This window comes from Mauremys mutica, chromosome 20 (genome assembly GCF_020497125.1).
Source record: "Mauremys mutica isolate MM-2020 ecotype Southern chromosome 20, ASM2049712v1, whole genome shotgun sequence".
Lineage (NCBI taxonomy): Eukaryota > Metazoa > Chordata > Testudines > Geoemydidae > Mauremys > Mauremys mutica.
The window spans coordinates 18,920,364-18,939,399 of NC_059091.1; the positions used below are offsets into that span (position 1 = coordinate 18,920,364).

The 19,036-nt window shown below is 58.5% G+C and overlaps 1 protein-coding gene across 1 annotated transcript in view; it reads left to right on the plus strand.

The window, feature by feature from the left end:
- The window catches only part of LOC123353436 (adhesion G protein-coupled receptor E5-like), a 33,482-nt gene that overhangs the window by 7,493 nt on the left and 6,953 nt on the right, over window positions 1-19,036 (plus strand). Inside the window, exons 2-8 of the mRNA XM_044994518.1 lie at window positions 2,188-2,244; window positions 3,411-3,548; window positions 4,206-4,361; window positions 11,507-11,662; window positions 17,094-17,225; window positions 18,322-18,371; window positions 18,793-18,894. Of these exons, the coding sequence (XP_044850453.1) occupies window positions 2,188-2,244; window positions 3,411-3,548; window positions 4,206-4,361; window positions 11,507-11,662; window positions 17,094-17,225; window positions 18,322-18,371; window positions 18,793-18,894 (791 nt within the window). The remainder of the gene's footprint in view (window positions 1-2,187; window positions 2,245-3,410; window positions 3,549-4,205; window positions 4,362-11,506; window positions 11,663-17,093; window positions 17,226-18,321; window positions 18,372-18,792; window positions 18,895-19,036) is intronic.

The window sequence follows — 19,036 nt, forward strand, 5'->3', positions numbered from 1 at the left end:
GACTGGCGCTGCAGGGATGCAGATCTTAACCTTTCCTGGGGACACCTGCCATCTAGTGGAATTCAAAGGCTGCCTTTCAGCTCCCCCCACACCAGCCAAATGTCGTGGTTTTACAACCGCAATGTCCCCGTTCACGTGTGTTTTTTCCTCTCTGCTGTTGCTGAGCGACAGATCCACGCAAACACTGAGGAGACTGACAGGCGGGCTGGGTTTCTGACACGACCTCAGAATAAGGAACAGGCTGGGGCCGGAGGGCGGGGAGAGGCCGTGAAACAGGCAGGATGCAAAGTGCCAGCAAAGGCACCAAGAGGCAGATTTGTAAAAGGTTTTGGGGCCAAATTCCCCAGTGGCCCAAACACACCCGACTCCCCACCGTGCTTGGATCTCATTGGCCAATCCAGCTCTAAGAGCCTGTCTTCCCTAGTGAGTTAACAGGAGACACAGCTCCCCCTAACTCAATGCTGTCCACACACTAACACCTTGGTGTGGGGCTGTGGTGCCTCCTAGTGGTTAGAGCAGAGGGGGAGTCAGCCTTGCACCAATCCCCGGCCTCTGGGTGTCCTTACACACCCTGGCACTAGCACCAGGGTCCCTCACAACAGCTGCCGCAGGGCCAGGCTCCCTAGTGGGACAAGCTCTGTGCTCAGCACTTGTTGCTGGGATGACCTCAGTGAGCCCTGTTAGCAACCTGCCCCACTGCCGCCCCTAATGGGTCAGGGCTTTCAACACCACTTGAGTCCTGCCCGTCAGAGAAGTGGGGGGAAGTAGCCAGGAGATAAGTGGCCTCGTGAAAAGGGAACCGATAAAACCCCTAGTTACCCCCCGGATGTTTTCACAACAGAGCCGGCCTTGGTGCTTCCCCCAGATCCCACAATCTCGCTCCGTGGGGCAGCCCCCCAGCTGGGGTGACAGCCTCGCCCCATTGGCCTAGCAAACTACTGCCCCCTCCCTTCTCCCCCTGCCCCCCCCTCTGCTTCAGGCCTGGGTGTTGGGTCTCTAGGTGCAGCCCGTCTGTGGCCTTTCTACTGAGACTGGGTCAGGTCAGTTCCTCTCGTGCATTAGGTGTATTATGGTCGCAGCTACAGACCCCGACTGAACTGGGGGGTTGTTCCATGATTCACGGCTTCCCGGCGCGGTGGGAGGGGACGGCGCTCACTGGTAGTGGTCACCGCCCGGCCATTGCCGTCTGAGGGCGCAGCCTGGGGGGTGGCGCGATACCCCGGCTCCTGCCGGCTACACGGGACCCCAGGGGCAGCAGCAGCAGCAAGCCCTGGGTAAAGTGCTGGAGTGTTATTATTGCAGTCCTGGGCTGACCCAGCAGGGGGTACGTACATGGGAGATTCTGGAGACCCTGTCCCTGCATCTGATGCTGCAGCAGGCTGCCGGTGTGTGTGAACGTACGTGTCTGTACCTCTGTGCCCGTGCATGAGTGTGCAGCACACGTGTGTTCCCGTGCGTGGGTGTGGGCGCACCGGTATGTACATCGGTACTTGTTCACAGACGTGAGCACACATCTGCACGTTTGTATGCATGCTGGACTGTGTGTGCATATGAACACTAGTGTGTGTGGTGCATGTGCCTGGCATGGGGTAATTATCCTGCTCAGGCACTATGGGGACTCTGGGGACAGTTGAGGGACCAGACCCAGCCCAGCATGGACACTGGAGCTGTGGCCTTGGTGTGGGGCTGTGGTGCCCCCTAGTGGCTGAGGCTGTGCAGTGCCGCTCTGTGGACACAAAGGTTCGATGGGGGCGGAGGAGGGTGTTGGGGGGCTGGGCTGGCCTTGGGGATCAGGTCCCCTCTGCTCCAGTCTAGCCCACCATGGTGGAGACTAAAAATTGCTGACAGGCATCGTACGAAATGAGTTTGGCCCTGCTTCCAAGCTGGGCATCAGGAGTCCTATGTTCTATCTCCAGTTCAGAGGGGAGGGGCCTAGTGGTTAGAGCAGGGGTAGGTGTCAGGCCAAAAGTCCAGTTCCAAAATGGAATCAGGTAAAAATATGACCAGGGATCCCAGCTGGGGCTGATTTCCCAGAGCACCAGGTTTCTGCATTTTTACTTCCACCATCGGCAAGGCCCTGACTGGCCATTGGCCCAGGATTGGCAGGTCTGGGGTGGCTGGGGGTGTGTGCAGCTGAGTGGCGGTTACCATCTGCCCATGGGGCCTCACCCTGTCTCTGTCTTCCAGGGCTCTGCATCGCCCTGTGCCTGTGGGGCACCATGGCCCAGACTCCTGGCGTACAAGGTAAGGCCGACTCCTCCTGGCTAACCTTCCCCAGCGCTCCCGGCTGCCCGGGGTCTCCAGCCTCCACCCCCTCCGGCCCCTTTCCCTGGTGGGAGGAGAGCAGAGTCAGGGTCTGGGGAGCCGGGAGCAGCCCCTTGGTGTGGGCGTCTTGGGGTGGGTTTACAGAGCACGGTGGGGGCGTGCAGGGAAGAGGAGAAGGCCCCTGTGTAGCCCTCCCCTTCCCTTCCCAGCCCCATGGCCAGCAGAGAATAGACCCTGGGGCCCTGGGCTCTACACTGGGGGCTGGAGTGAGGGGCAGGTCCCCTTTGTAGCCAAGGGCTGGGTTATCGACCAGCCCGAATCAAACCCCTGATGGCTCAGACGTTAGAAGTGGCATTTGTAGGAGCCCCCCACCTAAAATCAGGCTGAACTGAAACCTGGGACCCACGTGCCCAGCTGGGGGGGTGGGGGCCGTTTGGGATCCGGACTCTGCACCCCGAGCCCAGCTCTGCTGCAAATCCCAAGCCCTGCAGCCAGCTGAGCTGCACTGGGATCCTTCCCCTCACGCTGGCCAGAGGGACGGATCCCAGCGGAGCCCCAAACACCGGGCAGCTAAAGGATCCAGGAGCCCCCGTAGGCAGGTCACAATCTGGGTCATGGGAGGCAGCTCAGGATCCAAACTAGCCTCGTGCCCGATTCCGCTCTCAGTCAATCCAGGGCAGAGCCGGGTAGGAATTTCCCAAGGAACCATTTTTTGCCAGAAAATGCTGATTCGGTTCAATGGAATTTTTGGTTTTATCTGGGAAAAAATTGCGCTGGGGGTAGGAGGGGCAGACATGAAATAATTTTCAAAACGAACAATTCCCGTTTTCTGGTTCGAAGCGAGGTTTGGGTTTGAAATTGATGCTAACGAGAGTAATGACGACAGCAACAAAAAGGACAAAAATTGGGTGAGCTCTGGCGGCTCTGCCTGTCTGTGCCGGGGGCACCCCGGGGAGCCAAGGCCTCCTGTGCAGCCGAGGGCAGCTTGTGGCCAGGCGGTGGATGGCGTCGGAGCTGTTTGCCAGGCACCCAGGGATGAAAATCAGCGAATGGGGCGTGTGAAAGGAGTCGATCCCCCTGTGTGGTGGGGGGGGGGGAGCCGCTCTGCACTGGCTGACCCTGCCCAGCTGTTCCCGCCCCTGCAGGTACCACTGGGGACTGCAACAACCATGTGATATGCCCAGCAAACGCCAAGTGTGTCAACATTTCCCACTGCACCTGCCTGGATGGATACCAGCCAAGGGGGAATCGCTTCTTCACCGACCCAACAGAGCCCTGTGACGGTAACGGGGCTCCCACGTTGTCCTGGCGGGGCTGGGACAGAGCAGGGCATTAAGGGCCGGAGCAGCCAACTCCACTGACTCCAGGGCCTGCTGGGGGTGCTCAGCCCAGCTGGGGAATGAGGGGGGGCAGCAGCTCGGGTGAGGGCCGCCCTCCTGGGGATCGAACCGGGGCCTCTAGAGTGAGCAGCAGGAGCCAGGAGTGTTGGGCTCTGTGAATGGGGCACAGGGGGGGGGGCATCACACTGACCCTAATCAGCCCCTGGGAGCAGAATGGGGCAGCGCTGGCTATACTTCCCCCCCCACACCTGCAGGGATCCAATGAGGGAGGGGGCAGAGGAGAGGCAGCTTGTCACCCTCCCCCCCCAAACACACAGGGTGCCTGGAGCCCCAGGGGGAGTCTCCCCACCCTCCCGTCACATGGGGGATCTGGGTGTTTGTGCGGCTGAACCCCCCCCCCCCATACCTGGGCCAGGAGGCTTGGCGGGGGGGGAGGGGCGGGGCTCTTTCTGACATTCCAGCAGCAGAAATGGCTAACTGAGGACGCTCAGGGTCCCGGTCACCTGGATCCTGTTACCCAGCTCAGTGCGGGGGTTGGGGGGTGATACAGGGAACGTCTCCCTGCCAGGACTGTACAGAGCGTCCCCTCTTGCATTACAGATATTAACGAGTGTCTGGGGCCAAGCCAGACAGAGTGCGGACGCAATGCACACTGCAACAACGCGCCTGGGAGTTACTACTGCACCTGCAGCGATGGCTACGAGCCCAGCTCTGGGAAAGCCAAGTTCACGCACGCGAGTGAGAACAGCTGCCAGGGTGAGCTCTCCCCTGCCCCCACCCCACCCGGATCAGGCCCCCAATCTGCCCCCTCCCTCAGGGCTGGGAGCAGAGCCTTTTCCAGCCCCACACTGACAGGGAGCCCCCTGGCTTGGAGGGTGTTTCCTAGGGGGGCCATTATGCCCCCTTAGGCAGCCAGGGCGGCCTGACCGGAAAAGGGGCCGGGACGTTCCAGGCCCTTGTTTGCGATGTTCAGCCGGTAGTTACAGCTTGTGTCAAGTCCCACCCGGCCATTCCCATGGAAACTGCCCGTTACACCCCCATTTGGGGGGCGCAGAGCACCGGGCCCGTAGCACTGGGAGAACTCAGGAGCCCATTGGTTCAAATGCTTCCCCTGGCAGAGACCTCGCCCAGCTGTTCCTGCGCCAGCCCCAGGCCGCGTGGGATCACCCCAGCCAGTGCCCTTGGGCGGGTCTAGGCACAAGAAGAAATCAGCACCGCAGGGATCTCAGCCAGCGTCCCAGGGATTGTGCGGGGATAGCTGGTATCGGGAGCCGTGTGGAGAATCCCTAGGGCTTGGCCCCGGGGGGGATTGATGGTTATCGCTGTTCTCTTTGGAAGCGCACTGATTATTCCAGACCAGAGTGTCCGGATGGGGAGCAATTCCCTAGGAGCTGTTACCCTCAATTTCCCCATGGACTTAAGCCCCTAGAGACACCCAATCTCAGAGCTCCCTGCAACTCGGAGCGAGTTTGGAAGCCGTGGGACACCCGTGTGCCTGAGGGAGGGGTGAGCTCTGGCCGCACCACCGAAAACCCAGTGCATGGCGCCCCTTCTCCAGCAGACAGAGTGTCGGAGCTGGGGAAAGCGCGTTGGAGCAGTGGCTGTGCTGTGGCTGGATGTGTGTACAGCACCTGGCACCACGGGGCCCTGGCTGCGGCGCTACCCGCTATAAACATCCCAATGGCACCAGGACGGGATGGATAAGGATGCTGGAAGCTTCGTTCCCATCCCGCATGGACATAAGAACGGCCGTACCAGATGAGACCAAAGGTCCATCTAGCCCAGTATCTGTCTACCGACTGTGGCCAATGCCAGGTGCCCCAGAGGGAGTGAACCTAACAGGCAGTGATCAAGTGATCTCTCTCCTGCCATCCATCTCCATCCTCTGACAAACAGAGGCTAGGGACACCATTCCTTACCCATCCTGGCTAATAGCCATTTATGGACTTAGCCACCATGAATTTATCCAGTTTGCTTTTAAACACTGTTATAGTCCTAGCCTTCACAACCTCCTCAGGTAAGGAGTTCCACAAGTTGAGTGTGCGCTGCCTGAAGAAGAACTTTCTTTTATTTGTTTTAAACCTGCTGCCTATTAAACCGCTGGGAAGCCTTCGGGGGTGGAACTCGATTGTACGTCATTTCCGGAATAAAGCAGTTTCTGGAAACGCGGCGCCACCTTGGTGCTGTCAGGAGAATCCGCGAGTGTCGCAGGGTCGAGGAGGCAGCACTTGACAGGATGCAGCCGGTAGGTTCTGACAGGGTTCAGTCTGCCCCGGGAGCAGCTCAGCCTCTAAAGAGACAAAACCGTGGTGCAGGCCAGGCTGAGACACAAGTAACGTGGCACTTGCACAGCACAGACGGGATCAGAGCTGAGGCCCATCTAGCCTGGTATCCCGGCTCCAGCGGACCAAAGCCAGATGCTGCAGAGGACGGTGGAAGAGCCCTGCAGTGGCAGCCGGGGGATAATCTGCCCTCATGTCCTGGTCTCTAATACTCAGCTGGACTGAAGCCCCACAGCAGGAGGTTTTCTCTCTCTTCCCAAGAGTTTGTGCCCGTTAACTATGATCCCTCTGGCTGTTCTCATCATCCGTAGGAATGTCCACTCGTTCCTGGAATCTTGCTAAATTCTTGGCCTCAGTGACTCCTGTGGTGGGGAGTTCCACAGGCTAATTGCACATTGCACGAAACAGCCTTTCCTTGGCTCCATTCCAAATTTCCCCTCTTCTCACTTCCCTGACTGGCCCTGGCTCTCGTGTTATGACTTGGGGAGAACAGAAGCTCCCCATCTCCCTTCTCTATCCCCGTCAGTCATTTATAGACTCTTAACACGTCCCCTCTTACGTTCACTCTAAGGTGACAGTCCCAGTCTTTTCAATCTCTCTCCGTAGAGGGTTTCTCCAGCCCCTGATCATTCTCATTGCCTGTCTCTGAACCCCTCTGGTTCTGCACTGTCCTGTGTGCAAGGGGGTGCCCAGGGCAGCTCGTGGGTTGCAGAGGAGGTCACCCCATTGACTGATATCCAGGCATTAGACCAGCCCTCATGTTAGTCTCTGTCCCCTTCCTCCAAAGCAGCTCCCCACTTGTCCCCTCCAGGGGCGGACGGCTCATTCAGGCATTGCCGTCTGCACTGATATTGCGGCACTGGGCATCGCCAGATCCGCTTGGGAGCTTTAGCAAGCAGCAGGCGCGTGTCCTGGCAGGGCTGCTTTTCCCTTCCCAGCTGGAGCGGCTCATTCCGGACAATAGCCACTTGCTCCCGTTCGCTGACCCAGTCACTGAACTCCTGGCTCTAACCAGCCCCGTCTCCCCAGCGCACGGTGCATGTCGGACGCCTGGATTATCCCCCAGCAGCGTCACCCAGTGCCCAAGGTCCAGCTCCTAGATCAGCCTGGCCTAGCGCTTTCTCTCCCCTTGCAAACATTGACGAGTGCCAGCAAAACGCCACAATCTGTGAGCTCCACGGGAACTGCTTCAACATGCCAGGGCGTTACATGTGTAAATGCAGAAAGGGATTTGGGAAGAGTCAAAAGGATACGGCTAAGATCTGCACAGATACAACAGGAACTGGAAACAGTCGTGGCAAAGGCATGATGTTTCTGGCTTGTCTGCAGTGTTGCTAACGTGTGGTGTTGCCTTAAAGCCCCACCTCCCGGAATCACATGATTCCACTTTTGGCTAAAATCAAATGGATTTTTTAAAAAAAATCTTGTCATTTTTAAACCGATCTCGTGACTTTTTTGCAGCCTGGCTCACGGTTTGGGGTTTTTATTGATTGCTTGGTGTTGGTGATGCTGTTAATGCACCGTCACTGAGCTTACCTGGGATCTCTGACACTAACCAGCATTCATGGATGGGGAAACTAACCAGGTTGCTCTGAGGTCTCGCTCTTTCTCTGCGCCACACGTGGGCAAAGTGTCTGTTCTGATTCCCAGCCTGTCTTACGAATTGGAAACTGAGCCCGGGGACTGAAGGTCGCCATGTCTCTTGCTGTGCTGCTTAATTCTATTGAGGCAGGAGCGTAGGGCACTGGGGATGTCATTAGAAGCGGCAGCATCCCCCCAAACCTGCAGCTGCAATCAGAGCCCAAGATGCTCTTTCATAGCAGAGCTTTGAGGTGGGGGAAAGTCAGGTCTTTGCAAAGCAAACTGGGCCGAGGACTCTGTGTTGGACAATCTTTAATACAGGTTGGGCTCAAAAAGCCCAGTAGTTTCCTGGAACCCCATTAAGTGAACCCTCAGCAGCTGGTATCACAAAGGAACCAGCTTGGGTCATCAGGAGGAATCAAACCCAGGACTTGTCTGTTGAAAGCACACAGCTCAGCTGCTGGAGCTAAGGGAGTAACTCCATTAGCCAGTCATTGTAGCAGGCTGTTATCTACTTATGGGTACCAACCACTAGACCAAGACAAACGTGCTCCCTCCTTGTTCCGTGGCTCAGCGGCCTTCGCCAGAGGCTGGCACATACAAGGCCCTCACATGCATGGCATTGGCCTGTTGCCTTCCAAGAGGTTTAACAATGGAGCAAAAGTTGAATTTCCTGCCAAAGGAACAAGGGATTTTTTTCAGTCCTGATGCTCTCCTAGCCGTGAGCCAGGGGACACACAGCTCCTCTCTGTGAGGGGGAGCAGAGGGTAGAACCCGCATGGTGAGTCAGGGGAGATGCATTCTTGACCTTCTATGGCGGAAGCAAGTTGAAAGAGACAAGTCTAGTGGGTCAGGTGTGAGACTCAGGAGACTTGGGTTCTAGTCCCAGCTCTGTTCCTGCTGGGTGTCCTTGGGCAATTCCCTGCCTCAGTTTTCTCTCCCACCTCTCGTCTATTTAGACTAGAAGCTCTTTATGACCGTGTGTGTGCAGTGCTCCAGGTGCTGCCTTTCTGCAAATAACGACCGAGGGGAAGGGGCATAGCGGGAAATAGCAAAAGGCTGTCACGGCAAAGAGAGAGAAGGGGAATCTGAGAAAGAGCTGCTGGAACACGGCCCAAGGGAAGGATCCGTGAGCGCTCTGGACTCTCCCAGCTGACTGACTTGTTTGCTGATGTCCAGGCGAAGGGGATTTTAGCCACAAGGATTTCTGTGAGAAGCAGAAGCGTTATGGATAAATATCGGGGAGAGCTTAGCTTTCTTCTATGGCTCTGCCCCTACTTCCTCAGGAAGGATCACTACCCATCTGTCCCCAGGGATGGTGAATGATAGGCCACTGCTGAGCTGAACACCACGGGGAGTCAGCAGAACAGCTCTGCATGCTGATCCAAGCCTGCAAACCGGCTGACCCTTCAATTGTTCGGGTGGATAAATGTCTGTGATTTTATTGGCAAACTGTTTGCTCTGAAAAATTGTCAGTGATGTTCTACAATTGGTTGCCTCAGTCCCATGGTCTTTCTCTGCTTCCTGATTGGATGGCTGAAATGTTGGGTTAATAAGCAGGCGAATGTTGAATTCCAGCTCTTGTTCCTGGCTGGGATTTCCAGGAGAATCGGTCATGGCCATTTCTGCAGCAGCTCAACCGCTTCCCCCAACCCATGGGAATGATGGACGATGCACCTGTCGCCACCAACTCAGTGCTGCACCATGGAGTCCCGACATCCCCCGTGTATCCCCCTTTGCCCAGCAGCTGGCGCTACCCGCGTTGGCAACCTGGCGGGTGCACGTCCCTCCAGCGTTTGGTAGATCACAGCAGGGCTTTCTGTGCCCCGGCAGGGTGGGGCCCGTCTGTCAGATCAGACTCTCCACCGCGGTGAAAGGCCCCAGGAGCCAGCGAGGGCAGTAAAGTCCCCTCCATTTGGGGCTGGATTGGTGACTCGCTGGCTGGCGACTCGGCTGGGGCTATGCTGGGTGTCAGGCTGAGCTGGTCTCTTCTGGCTTCGGCTTCCACAGGCTGGATCGGCAGCGAGTGTCAAGCTGGCATCATCCGTCCGAGGGCTCAGTGGATTCGCCCCATGGGGCCCTAGGCCTGGGGGTCACCGCAGGGTCTGGGAATGGACGTTGTTGGACTGCTGCTCACTGCGCAGTGTTAGGAATAGGGGGATCCCCTGGATCCAGCTGGTTTCCAAACAACCCGTTTACCAGCCGTGCAGGGCCTGGCCGCATGTTGGGTTTCTGCCATAGACCCCTGTGAGAGCCACCAGAGAGCAAAGAAACTAGTTTAAAGGGACATCACCCAATTCCCTGCACTCCTAGTGCTGCATGGGAGGGGCGGGGCTGGGTGTATCCCGAAGAGGGAGGGGACCCATCAGGTCTGTAACGCTGAGCGTGGCGCCCCTTTCTGGCAACTAGCTCCAGTTCAGCGCCTCCTTTCTTCTCCTCCACCATTGAGCTCCCAGAGTCACGGCTGCCCCCAGACTCTCACCTCCCCCAGCCCAGCCTGTCTGTCCACTGGGGTGTTTCCTGTTGTCTCAGAGCCACAGGCACCAGCAAGCCCAGGTCTGGCTCTGGGAGCGGAGCAGGGCCAGGCCGGGGAGGGGTGAGCAGGGCAGCCAGGGGCCGGGCGTCTCCCCCACAGCAGTGCCTGTATTCCTGCTGCACGGCTGGATTCTCTGCCCTGGGAAGAGGCAGCAGGGGGCGCAGTCTGTGCCTAGGGGCCACTAGAGGCCACTGTGGGGCCAGCCCGGGGCTCCCTGCTGGATTCACCCCCTGCCCCCAACACAGCCCAGAATCACCCATAGCTGGGGGGAGAGGGCTGAAGGGAGATACGGCTGGGATGATTCCACAGCCCCCACCCTACTGCGGCTCAGTCCCCTAGGATGGGGAGGGGGGAGGGATCCTTTCACAGAGACCGGCTTGCAGGCAGAGGATGGGCAGAAGGGGCTGCGCACATGTGTGGGGCTGAATGCAGGGCCTCCCAGAGGGGGGGCAAGTCAGGCAATTTGCGCCAGGCCCCGCAGGGGCCCCCATGAGAGTTTTTGGGGCCCCTGGAGCAGGGTCCTTCACTCGCTCCGAGGGCCCCGGAAAACTGCCTAAGTGCCCTGAAGACCCGCGGCGGGGGGTCCTTCCACCCCTGGACCTGCCGCCGAAGTGCCAGGTCTTCAGCAGCAATTCCACCCACCGCCGAAGACCCCAGGCCCCCTGAATCCTCTGGGCGTGTCAAGGTTTCCTCCCCCACTCTGAACTTTAGGGTACAGATGTGGGGACTTGCATGGACCCTTCTAAGCTTAATTTCTAGCTTAGATCTGGTAACGCTGCCACCAGCCAGTAATCAGTGTCTGGCACACTCCCTGTCCCCCCAAAACCTTCCCTGGGGAACACAGATCCAAACCCCTTGGATCTTAAGACAAGGAGAAATTAACTATTCCCCCCTCCTTTCCCCCACCAACTCCTGGTGAGTCCAGACCCAATTCCCTGGATCTTAAAACAAAGAAAAATCAATCAGGTTCTTAAAAAAGAAAGCTTTTAATTAAAGAAAAAGGTAAAAATCATCTCTGTAAAATCAAGGTGGAAAATACTTTACAGGGTACTTAGATTTATATAGCCCAGAGAAAAACCCCTCTAGCCCTAGGTTCAAAGTTACAGCAAACAGAGATAAAATCCTCTCAGCAAAAAGGAACATTTACAGGTTGAGAAAACAAACATAAGACTAACACACCTTGCCTGTGCTACTTACAAGTTTGAAACATAAGAGTGATTCAGAAAGATTTGGAGAGCCTGGATTCATGTCTGGTCCCTCTCAGTCCCGAGAACAAACAACCCCCAAAACAAAGAACACAAACAAAAGACTTCCCTCCACCAAGATTTGAAAGTATCTTGTCCCCCTATTGGTCCTCTGGTCAGGTGTCAGCCAGGTTTACTGAGCTTCTTAACCCTTTATAGGTAAAAGAGACATTAACCCTTAACTATCTGTTTATGACATGGGTGATACAGGAACGTCCCCTGCCAGGAATGTACAGAATGTCCCCTCTTGTGTTGCAGATATTGACGAGTGTCAGGGCCCGAGCCCGGCAGACTGCGGACCCCACGCAAACTGCACCAATGTGCCTGGGAATTACTCCTGCAGCTGCATCGATGGCTACGAGCCCAGCTCTGGGAAAGCCAACTTCACGTACGCGAGTGGGGACACCTGCCAGGGTGAGCTCTCCCCTGCCCCCACTTCACCCTGCTCAGTTGCCCCCCACTTCCCACACACCCCTGGGCTCATTCCAGGCCTGGTGCTGCACCAGAGGCTGCTGCCAGCTGCAGCAAAGGCACCAGATTCGCTCACCGGGGCTGTGATCAGCCATGACCCTCAACTGCTGCCCCAGCATTTGGGGGCCAGGATCTCCCCTAGGTTTGCAGGGGGGGTGCCGGGGAGGCAGGTGGGGCCCTCGCTGTCCCCAGCACACAGAATCCAGGCTGCTAGTGCCCCTGAGCCTGGGAAGGGGCCTCGTGTATGGTCCATGTACAGCACAGTGCGCTCTGCCCCCTATGGGCCTGGGGAGCAGGGAATAGCCCCAGCACAGGGCACCCCGGCCACGCCCCCAATCTGCCCCCTCCCTCAGGGCTGGGAGCAGAGCCTTTTCCAGCCCCACACTGACAGGGAGCCCCCTGGGTGGGAGGGTGTTTGCTCAGGGGCCGTTATCCCCCCTTAGGCAGCCAGGGCGGCCTGACCGGAGAAGGGGCCAGGACGTTCCAGGACCTTGTTTGCGACGTTCAGCCGGTAGTTCGAGCTTGTATCGAGTCCCAGCCGGACGTTCCCATGGAAACCGCCCGTTACACCCCTGTTTGGGGGACGCAGAGCACCGGGCCCGTAGCACTGGGAGAACTCAGGAGCCCATTGGTTCAAATGCTTCCCCTGGCAGAGACCTCGCCCAGCTGTTCCTGCGCCAGCCCCAGGCCGCGTGGGATCACCCCAGCCAGTGCCCTTGGGCGGGTCTAGGCACAAGAAGAAATCAGCACCGCAGGGATCTCAGCCAGCGTCCCAGGGATTGTGCGGGGATAGCTGGTATCGGGAGTCGTGTGGAGAATCCCTAGGGCTTGTCTCCGGGGGGGATTGATGGCGATCGCTGTTCTCTTTGGAAGCGCACTGATTATTCCAGACCAGAGTGTCCGGACGGGGATCGATTCCACAGGAATTGTTACCCTCAATTTCCCCGTGTACTTAAGCCCCTAGAGAGACACAATCTCAGAGCTCCCTGCAACTCAGAGCGAGTTTGGAAGCCGCGGGACACCCGTGTGCCCGAGGGAGGGGAGAGCTCTGGCCACACCACTGAGAACCCAGCGCATGGCCCCCCTTCTCCAGCAGACAGAGCGTCGGAGCTGGGGAAAGCACTTTGGAGCAGCGGCTGTGCTGTGGCTGGATGTGTGTACAGCACCTGGCACCACGGGGCCCTGGCTGCGGCGCTACCCGCTATTAACATCCCAATTGCACCAGTACGGGATGGATAAGGACGCTGGAAGCTCCGTTCCCATCCCGCATGGACTCTTGGAAGCCTTCGGGGGCGGAACCCGATTGTACGTCAGTTCCAGAATAAAGCAGGTTCTGGAAACGCGGAGCCGCCTTGGTGCTGTCAGGAGAACCCGCGAGTGTCGCAGGGTCGAGGGGCGGAGGAGGCAGCACTTGGCAGGATGCAGCCGGTAGGTTCTGACAGGTTCAGTCTGCCCCGGGAGCAGCTCAGCCTCTGAAGAGACAAAACCATGGTGCAGGCCAGGCTGAGACACAAGTAACGCTGGCACCTGCACAGTACAGACGGGATCAGAGCTGAGGCCCATCTAGCCTGGTATCCTGGCTCCAACGGGCCAGAGCCAGATGCTGCAGAGGACGATGGAAGAGCCCTGCAGTGGCACCCGGGGGATAATCTGCCCTCACGTCCTGGTCTCTAATACTCAGCTGGGCTGAAGCCCCACAGCAGGAGGTTTTCTTTCTCTTCCCAAACGTTTGTGCCCATTAACTATGATCCCTCTGGCTGTTCTCATCATCCGTAGGATCTTACTAAATTCTTGGCCTCAGTGACTCCTGTGGAGGGGAGTTCCACTGGCTAATCGCACATTGCATGAAACAGCCTTTCCTTGGCTCCGTTCCGAATTTCCCTTCTTCTCACTTCCCTGACTGGCCCTGGCTCTCATGTTATGAGGTGGGGAGAACAGAAGCTCCCCATCTCCCTTCTCTGTCCCCGTCAGGCATTTATAGACTCTTAACACGTCCCCTCTTACGTTCACTCTAAGGTGACAGTCCCAGTCTTTTCAATCTCTCTCCACAGAGGGTTTTTCCAGCCCCTGATCATTCTCATTGCCTGTCTTTGAACCCCTCTGGTTCTGCACTGTCCTGTGTGCAAGGGGGTGCCCAGGGCAGCTCGTGGGCTGCAGAGGAGGTCACCCCATTGACTGATATCCAGGCATTAGACCAGCCCTCATGTTATTCTCTATCCCCTTCCTCCAAAGCAGCTCCCCATTTGTCCCCTCCAGGGCGGACGGCTCATTCAGGCATTGCCGTCTGCACTGATATTGCGGCACTGGGCATCGCCGGATCCGCTTGGGAGCTTTAGCAAGCAGCAGGCGCGTGTCCCGGCAGGGCTGCTTTTCCCTTCCCAGCTGGAGCGGCTCATTCCGGACAATAGCCACTTGCTGCCATTCGCTGACCCAGTCACTGAACTCCTGGCTCTAACCAGCCCCATCTCCCCAGCGCACGGTGCATTTCGGACGCTTGGATTATCCCCCAGCAGCGTCCCCCAGTGCCCAAGGTCCAGCTCCTAGATCAGCTCCTAGATTATGGGAACCAGCCACTAGACCACGACAAACTTGCTCTCTCCTTTTTCCGTGGCTCAGCGGCCTTCGCTAGAACCTGGCACATACAAGGCCCTCACAGGCGTGGCATAGGGCCGTTGCCTTCCAAGAGGTTTAACAATGGAGCAAAAGTTGAATTTCCTGCCAAAGGAACAAGGGATTTTTTTCCAGCCTTGATGCACTCCCGGCCGTGAGCCAGGAGACACAAAGCTCCTGTCAGTGAGGGGAGCAGAGGCTAGAATCTGCATGGTGAGGCAGGGGAGACGCGTTCTTGACCTTTTATGGCGGAAGCAAGTTGAAAGAGACAGGTCTAGTGGGTCAGGTGTGAGACTCTGAAGACTTGGGTTTTAGTCCCAGCTCTGTGCCTGCTACATCTCCTTGGGCAATTCCCTGTCTCAGTTTTCTCTCCCACCTCTTGTCCATTTAGACTAGAAGCTTTTTATGGCAGTGTGTGTGCAGCGCTCTAGGTGCTGCCTTTATGCAAATAATGACCAAGAGGAAGAGGCATAGCGGGAAATAGCAAAACTCTGTCACGGTAAAGAGAGAGAAAGGGAGTCTGCGAAAGAGCTGCTGCAGCACGGCCCAAGGGAAGGATCCGTGAGCGCTCTGGACTTCCCTGCTGACTGACTTGTTTGCTGAAGTCCAGATGAAGGGGATTTTAGCCACAAGGATTTCTGTGAGAAGCAGAAGCGTTATGGATAAATATCGGAGAGAGCTTAGCTTTCTTCTGTGGCTCTGCCCCTACTTCCTCAGGAAGGATCGCTACTCATCTGTCCCCAGGGATGGTGACTGATAAGCCACTGCTGATCTTAACACCATGGGGAGTCAGCAGAACAGCTCTGCATGCTGATCCAAGCCTGCAAACCGGCTGACCTTTCAATTGTTCAGGTGGATAAATGTCTGTGATTTTATTGGCAAACTGTTTGCTCTGAAAACTTGTCACTGATGTTGTACAATTGGTTGCCTCAGTCCCATGGTCTTTCTCTGCTTCCTGATTGGACGGCTGAAATGTTGGGTTAATAAGCAGGCGAATATCGAATTCCAGCACTTGTTCCTGGCTGGGATTTCCGGGAGAATCGGTCATGGCCATTTCTGCAGCAGCTCAACCGCTTCCCCCAACCCATGGGAATGATGGACGATGCACCTGTTGCCACCAACTCAGTGCTGCTGTATGTGAAATGGTCACAAAGTGGGGGCCAGAGCCCTGTGGTGTAAATTGGTGCAGCACCACTGACTTCAAGGGGTTTTCATCCCTTCTCTGCTTCTCCATGTCTCATTGCCCCAGAGGGGACTGCAGGCTCCCCAGGGGCTGGCTGGCCGGAACGAGTGTGTCTCTGCAGAAACAAGCCAGGTCCCTAGGTAGAAAACCCCACTCCCTGCACGGGGTGAGTGACCCCGCTGCACCATGGAGCCCTGACATCCCCCATGTATCCCCCTTTGCCCGGCAGCTGGCGCTACCCACGTTGGCAGCCTGGCGGGTGCACGTCCCTCCAGCGTTTGGTAGATCACGGCAGGGCTCGCTGTGCCCGGGCAGGGCGGGGCCCATCTGTCAGATCAGACTCTCCACCGCGGTGAAAGGCCCCAGGAGCCAGCGAGGGCAGTAAAGTCCCCTCCGTTTGGGGCTAGATTGGTGACTCGCTGGGTGGCGACTCCGGCTGGGGCTATGCTGGGGGTCAGGCTGAGCTGGTCTCTTCTGGCTTCGGCTTCCACAGGCTGGATCGGCAGTGAGTGTCGAGCTGGTGTCATCCGTCCGAGGGCTCAGTGGATTCGCCCCGCGGGGCCCTGGGCCTGGGGGTCACAGCAGGGTCTGGGAATGGACGTTGTTGGGCTGCTGCTCACTGCACAGTGTTAGGAATAGGGGGATCCCCTGGATCCAGCTGGCTTCCAAACAACCCGTTTACCAGCCGTGCAGGGCCTGGCCGCATATCGCGATCTGTGGGCTTCTGCCATAGACCCCCATGAGCGCAACCAGAGAGCAAAGAAACTAGTTTAAAGGGACATCACCCAATTCCCCTGCACTCCGCTGGGCGCAGCCCACCCACCCTTCTCCTAGTGCTCCAGGGGAGGGGCGGGACTGGGTGTATCCCAAACGCGGAGGGGACCCATCGGGCTGGGGTCTGTAATGCTGAGCGTGGCGCCCCCTTCTGGCGACTAGCTCCAGTTCAGCGCCCCCTTTCTTCTCTTCCACCATTGCAGCTCCCGGAGTCGCGGCTGCCCCGTGTCTCGGCCGTCCGGCCAGGTCACGCTGTGATCCCCATTCTGGGGGAGCCTTTCAAAGTCAGACCCCTCTGTCCTATGCCTGCTAGTGAAACCCTTCCTCTGGGCTCCCAGCCCCCCCTCAGGGCTTCCTAGCCCCCTTCGCCTCAGGCCCCCACCACTGGGCCCAGCCCTCGGGCTGTAGAGAAGCCCCACCTGTCTCCTCCCAGGCGAGCTTCCTTCTAGCCAGCGCCCTGCACGCAGCCTGAGTCACTTCCCCTTTGCAGCTTAACTGGCTGCTCGCCCCCCCCCCCTTAACCCCGCTCTGTCAGGGCTGGTGCAGGGAGGGGATCGCAGGGTCCTGGTCTGGAAAAGGTTGGGCCCCCCGATCTGGGGGTGGGGGAGGGGCTGTGCGATTGGGGCCCTGCAAATAGCAGGGAAGAAAGGAGAATATAATGGGGGGAAGGGGGTAGATGGAGCAGACAGACTGACGGACAGACCACGCCCCCTGCAATGGGTGGGGGGTGCCTCCATGGTCATTTGCCCCTTGTGAGCCCCCAGCCGTGCTGTGTGTGACACCCCCCCACACACTTTCCCCTCTCAGACATCGACGAGTGCAACAAGACCCCAGATATCTGCGGCCCCAACGCCACATGTATCAACACCATCGGGAGCTACTGGTGTGAGTGCCGGGCCGGCTACGTCCCCTCCAACAGGAACACGACCCTGTGCCAAGGTGGGTCCTGCCACGGGGGGCATGGAGGGGGCACCTGGGGGGCTGGGCAGGGCCTGGGGTTACACAGGCAGAGGTCTTGCCCGAGGGGGCAGTGAGCTGGGAACTGGTCTGGGACGCTGCGCCAGCCCCCCTGCCCCCCATGGACGGGGTCCCTCTGGGTCTCAGCCCTGGCTAGGGAGGGCTCAGCCTCCAGGCCCTCCCCTCCCCCAGCCCAGCCTGTCCGTCCACTGGGGTGTTTCCGGTTGTCTCAGAGCCACAGGCACCAGCGAGCCCTGGTCTGACTCTGGGAGCGGAGCAGGGCCAGGCCGGGGAGGGGTGAGCAGGGCAGCCAGGGGCCGGGCGTCTCCCCCCAGCAGTGCCTGTATTCCTGCTGCACGGCTGGATTCTCTGCCCTGGGAAGAGGCAGCAGGGGGCGCAGTCTGTGCCTAGGGGCCACTAGAGGCCACTGTGGGGCCAGCCCGGGGCTCCCTGTTGGATTCTCCCCCCCAACACACCCCAGAACCACCCACAGCTGGGGGGAGAGAGTTATGGGGAGATACAGCTGGGATGATTCCACAGCCCCCACCCCACTGCAGCTCAGTCCCCCTAGGACGGGGAGGGGGAGGGATCCTTTCACAGTGACCGGCTTGCGGGCAGAGGATGGGGAGAAGGGGCTGCGCACATGGGTGGGGCTGAATGCAGGGCCTCCCGGGGGGGGGAGGGGCAAGTCAGGCAATTTGTCCCAGGCCCCGCAGGGTCCTTCACTCGCTCCGGGGGCCCCGGAAAACTTCCTAAGTGCCCCGAAGACCCGTGGCGGGGGGTCCTTCCACCCCTGGACCCGCCGCTGAATTGCAGGTCTTTGACAGCAATTCCCCCCACCGCCGAAGACCCCAGGCCCCCTGAATCCTCTGGGCGGCCCTGGCTGAACGTGTGTGTGTGGGGGGGGGGGTCACTTCTCCGGCTGCTGGAGGGAACGAGTCCTGCTGTGTCCCTGCTGCCCCCTGCTGGAGGGAGTGAGTCCTGCTCTCTGTGCCTGGCTCTGGTGCATGCACCTACCCAGCCAGACCCTGCATTTCCCCCCGCCCATCTCTCATTCCTCCTCCCTTTCCATCCCCAGAGCTCACCTGCCCCCCGCTGCTGGGTGATGACAACTCTGCCGGAGCCAAGGTGAGTGGGGCACAGACCCCGTGGGGGGGGGGTAGACCCCGATTCCCCTTTACATGCCACGTTGCTTTTCACTGATCTCGCCCAATGAGGCTTCTGGGGCCAAACTCGCCCCTGGGCAAAGAGCCAGTGGCCAGTCCCTGGAGCCCCTGCAGTCCAGCCACGGCCCAGGCCTTTGCCCCTGGGGGGATTCTCACCCTCCAGGATCAGCAGCATCAGGCTGCTGCAACACACCTCAGCTTGCAACCGCCGTCCCCCACCATCCCTTGCAAATGCCATGCACCCCCTAGGGGCCAGACAGGGCATTGCCCACACTCCCTCTGGTGCCTGGCTTCTGAGTCGAGGGATCCTCTCAGGACGGGGGGATGTGGACTGCGATTCTGTGATCTCTTTTCCTGAGCCAGGCCTGGGCCTTGTTTTGCAGAACCTCCTGGGCAGCTTCCCGGCGCAGGTGGGAAGCCTCTGCCAAGTGACGCTGGAGAAGCTGAAGCAGATGAACTCTCAGAATGCCAAGGAAAAGCTGCAGGTGCCAAGCCAAAGTTCGGGGCCTTGCTGGGTTTGTTCTTGTTAGGGGGAGGAATCACTGCTCCTACTCAGATCTAGTCCCAGGGTGAGCTATAGAGATGCAGCGCCTGGAACAGGAGATAAATAAACAGTGTCACTGCCCA